The sequence below is a fragment of the Otolemur garnettii genome, unplaced genomic scaffold, assembly GCF_000181295.1.
Source record: "Otolemur garnettii isolate 467f Iridium unplaced genomic scaffold, OtoGar3 scaffold00013, whole genome shotgun sequence".
Taxonomy (NCBI): Eukaryota; Metazoa; Chordata; class Mammalia; order Primates; family Galagidae; genus Otolemur; species Otolemur garnettii.
In genome coordinates, this window is record NW_003852408.1 from 3,675,957 (window position 1) to 3,680,593 (window position 4,637).

The window sequence follows — 4,637 nt, forward strand, 5'->3', positions numbered from 1 at the left end:
TTCAGTGACTTGTTTCTAAGTTCTATTGAGGTAATGTTTAGAATGAAAGACTGAAAGTTTGTTTTCTAACAAGTAAATGTTTTTGGTATGAATGCAGCTTTAAAGTTCTTTTTTATGTTCTTTTATGTGGAAGATGGATGTCAGCTGTGGATTACATAAATAGCATTACATTAATATCTCACCTATATATAGTATCAATTTTTCTGGTTATATGTAATGTATTCTTATTTTTTATTGCCTATATAAAGGTTTCAAAAAATCTGACAACTGAAAACATGGTTTCTTCATGTTCTTCAAACTTTTAGAACCATGCTAGCATGAGGATCTGATTTATTGTAAACATGCAATTGTATCAATGGTGGAGTCTTTTGAACGTGTTTGGAGCATATTGTGTTAAGTTCTGTGTCTCTTTAGGAGTTTTTGGTGTACTTTCTATTGAGCAGTACTTTAAATTCTAGCAAATATCATATTGATTTCATATAGGTTTATTAACTCTTAAGTGCTTCTAATGATTTTCTGTATAAAATCAGTTTCAGAATTGGTTCATCGGGCTCTGTTTGCTGTGCATACCTGAATTTTAATATACAATTGGAAATCAGCATTACTAAAAATTGCAAAATATTTTAAGATTTAAAATCTATAAATTTTAAAACTTTTGTAGTCATTGTCCATTAAAAGTAGTGTTCAGGCCTTAAGTCTGAATTTGCCTTTTGTAAATATGTACCATATTTGAATGTTTATAGTAAAATCGCTGAAAAATGTATTATTGCTTAAGCAAATTATTATAATGCTATACAATTATGACAATTGGTAATAAGAAATCTTGAGTTATTGAGGGGTTTCGCTCTGAGAGGCAATTTCTTTTGCCAGATTATTTATAGAATAATAATGGAATCTTATAAATATTTGGAAGGGTAGGCTCAGTAATGAATTGGGAGGATTTTTTTTTTTTTATTGTAAAAATATTTCATTTTCAGTCTTGTGTTTGCATCTCAGTTTCCTGATAGATTTCTGTTTTGATTTTCTGCTGACAGGTCACATTTAGGGCAGGCAAAACATAAGGGATATAGCCCTCCTGAGAGTAGAAAATCTAATTCTAAGGCACCCAAAGTGCAGTCTAATACTACTTCTGAACTGTCAAGGGGACACCTTTCTAAAAGGTAAATCTTCACCTTGCTTACACATTTTCAAGGCAGAATTATATGCATTCAAATCATTAAATAGTATTTAGAACTAACCAAGTTATTCCAAAATGTTATAATACATGTTTCATTCTTCTCCCAGGGTAACTTTTAGGTTGCGGCGATTATTAGTGCAAGATGCCCTAGACAATGAAGTCAATGAATTTTTTTCTACTTAGAGAGCTATGAGGTTTCTCTTTTGTTTAGGAAACCTTTATAGGCATCTAAAATGCCATCTTGCCATTTTTTTTTTTTAATTTTTATTTTTCTGAGCCTAGGTTCAAGTTAGTGATTCTTAAGATGTAATTTCTAGGAATCTTTGGAACGTGAACTGTGAAGATTTGATAATACTACAATATAAAGATACCTAGCCTTTATTTTGAAAGTGCATATATTAAATGCTTATTTCTTCTAAGCTTTGACAAAGCAGGTGTGTTTGTGAATAGAGCATCAGTATTCTAATTTCTGCTGATTGTGAACCACAAAATTAACTTTTTATTTTACTCTCAGTTCATGTTTCGTGATGAGTATAAGTGTCAGTAATTTGGAACTAAAGAATACCCTTCTAATCAAATATTTTATTATTTCAAAAGTCACACCCACTTTTTTCCCTCCAAACTTGAAACTTTTACAAACCTATGTTTATTTAGTACTAGACTTATTAGAAAATTTCTTGTGCATTTGTTTGAAAGCATTTATTTCCACAGATTTAAGAAGTTAGAAAAATAAATGTTGTTATATATGAGAGGTTTAATGATGATATGCTATTAACTCTTATCTTATCTAACCTCTTACAAGCTGCAGTTCATCATCTGCTGTCATAGTTCCACAACCAGAGGATCCAGACAGAGCCAATACTTCAGAAAGACAAAAAACGGGGCAGGTGCCTAAGAAGGACAATTCTCGAGGAGTGAAACGCAGTGCTAGTCCAGACTACAACAGGACCAATTCTCCTAGCTCTGCAAAAAAACCAAAAGCACTTCAGCATACTGAATCGCCCTCAGAAACGAATAAACCACATAGTAAGTCAAAGAAGAGACATTTAGACCAGGAACAACTGAAATCTACGCAGTCACCATCAACCAGCAAGGCTCATAATAGGAAGAGTGGGGCCACTGGTAGTTCACGGAGTCAAAAAAGAAAGAGGATAGAGAGTTCCTGTGTAAAGAGTGGTTCTGGGTCTGAGTCTACTGGTGCAGAAGAGAGATCTGCAAAACCCACCAAGCTGGCTTCAAAATCAGCCGCCTCAGCCAAAGCTGGGTGTAGCACCATCACTGATTCGTCTTCTGCTGCCTCTACTTCCTCCTCTTCGTCTGCTGTAGCCTCGGCCTCCTCTACTGTACCACCAGGCGCCAGGGTGAAACAAGGAAAAGACCAGAACAAGGCCAGGCGTTCCCGTTCAGCATCCAGTCCCAGTCCCAGAAGAAGTAGCAGGGAAAAGGAACAGAGTAAAACTGGTGGTTCTTCAAAATTTGATTGGGCTGCTCGTTTCAGCCCTAAAGTTAGCCTTCCTAAAACAAAACTGTCTCTTCCAGGGTCTTCTAAGTCAGAGACATCAAAACCTGGACCTTCTGGATTACAGGCCAAATTAGCAAGTAAGTTTACAGAAAGATCTTTTTCTTTAAAGAAAATTTCTGATTTGGCAAAAGCAATTAATGCTTTCAAGGTAGGGTTTTTTTTTGGGGGGGGGGTTCTTTTGAGGGCGGCCCCCCCCCCGCCATGGGGGGTCCCAGTTTGAGGCATTTCTTAGATTTATTACTGTCTCTAATTACATACATAATAAATAGTATGTAATAACTGATGCTACATGCAGTTTTATGGAAACGGATAAGGAATGCTGCCCTCCTATTACTACTATACTAAACCATTACAATTTAGTGTCAGTATTTTTCTTGGTCTTAGTAGCATCTGCTACTTCAGTTATTTCTTAGTACATTGATGGGACATAAAGTTGGATTTTCTTCTATGCCAGTTTAAAAAAATTATCAATTGGAATGAGTTGATTTTCTTTTTAAGTTTTGGGTTGCCATGATCAGATTTTTTTTTTTTTTTGGTACTAGATATTCTTGATTTATAGAAATATAAAATAAATGTACCATGATATAAATTAAACATTATCCTTATGTAATATTTCATGGCCTTCAAGGAGCTAAGTCTAAAGATTAATATCTTTTATATTGTGTACACTAGTCTGGGTCTTAGGTTAGTGGGAAAGAACATTGCCTTCTTGAATTTTACTAATGAAAGGAAGAACTAGTGTTTGAGAATGATATGTTCATCAAAGAAACAGAGGAAACATAGTGTTAGGTAGATCCTTCCTAAATCAGCTTTGGAGCTCTCCCAGCACTTCATCCCTCTCCTTTTCCCAGAAAACTCCTTCAAAAAGCCACTATTCATCTCACTAGAACTGGTGATGACCCTCTCAAATTATGTGATTGCCGTTAATACTAAAGTGCTTTTCTTTCTATTTTGAGGAATTTATAAAGACAAGTTTACAGTAATTTTCAGCATTTAATTTTTACAGTATTTAATCAGAAAACTTGTTTCTTATCATCTTTTCCCTTTTTAAATCTTCATAGAAGATTCAGATTTCAAATCTACATTTTAAAGAGGTTGGAACCTTTTACTTGGTTATTGGACATATTTTATATAGTGTCTGTACTAGTATTCTTGTCAAGGTTTAGGTAATATTAAATCAGCCTAACCTAATATTGTTAGTTAAACCTTGTAATCTCTGTCTTTTGATTGATTCAGTACTACCTAAACGTGACAAGAATACTAGGCGACATTATATAAACTTTTAAGACTAACCTGTATTGTAGTATTATTGTGAAGTAACATCTTTAGTTCTTTTTTTATTATAATACTTAATTCTGTTGGGTATTTAAATGTACAGTACATCTGTTTAAAAGCTTTTAAATTTAAAGGTACAGATGCTGGATTAAGGTTAGCTAGATTTATATCTTTTTTTTTTTTTTCTAAGACAAGAGTCTCAAGCTGTCGCCCTGGGTAGAGTGCCATGGTGTCACAGCTCATAGCAGCCTCAAACTCCTGGCCCCAGGCGATTCTCTTGCCACAGCCTCCTAAGTAGATGGAATTACAGGTGCCCGCCACAACACCTAGCTATTTTTTGGCCTGGGCTGAATTTGAACCTGCCGGCTCTGGTGTAATGTGGCTAGTGCCCTAGCCACCTGAGCTGCATGCACCGAGCCTGGATTGATATCTTGAAGTCAAAGTAAATAAAAAGCCAGATTTAAAAATGACAACCAACTGTCTTACCTTCTGAAGATTTCCTCAACTAGAGTTATGTCAACTTTTATACCTCTCCTCCCTGGGTTTACATGAAGTAGAAGCACGTGTGCATCTATCTTTGTGTTTGTAGGCCCTCCCATTGTCATTGTAGCAGTGTAATCCTCACAGCCAGTGGGCCAGGCTGAGTTTGTGTAAGTTCCCTGG

The 4,637-nt window shown here is 35.3% G+C and overlaps 1 protein-coding gene across 13 annotated transcripts in view; it reads left to right on the forward strand.

Annotated features, from left to right (window-relative positions):
• Positions 1-4,637, forward strand: part of TRIP12 (thyroid hormone receptor interactor 12) — a 147,614-nt gene that overhangs the window by 50,473 nt on the left and 92,504 nt on the right. For 10 of the 13 annotated variants that reach the window (XR_002772109.1, XM_023510451.1, XM_023510455.1 and 7 more), the window contains exons 3-4: positions 1,035-1,160; positions 1,980-2,776. Coding sequence is in view for 12 of the 13 variants with exons in the window: in XM_023510451.1 (XP_023366219.1) it covers positions 1,035-1,160; positions 1,980-2,776 (923 nt within the window). In the remaining variant the exon portion in view is untranslated. The remainder of the gene's footprint in view (positions 1-1,034; positions 1,161-1,979; positions 2,777-4,637) is intronic. The other 3 variants (XM_023510457.1, XM_023510459.1, XM_023510460.1) reach the window with 2 other exon arrangements.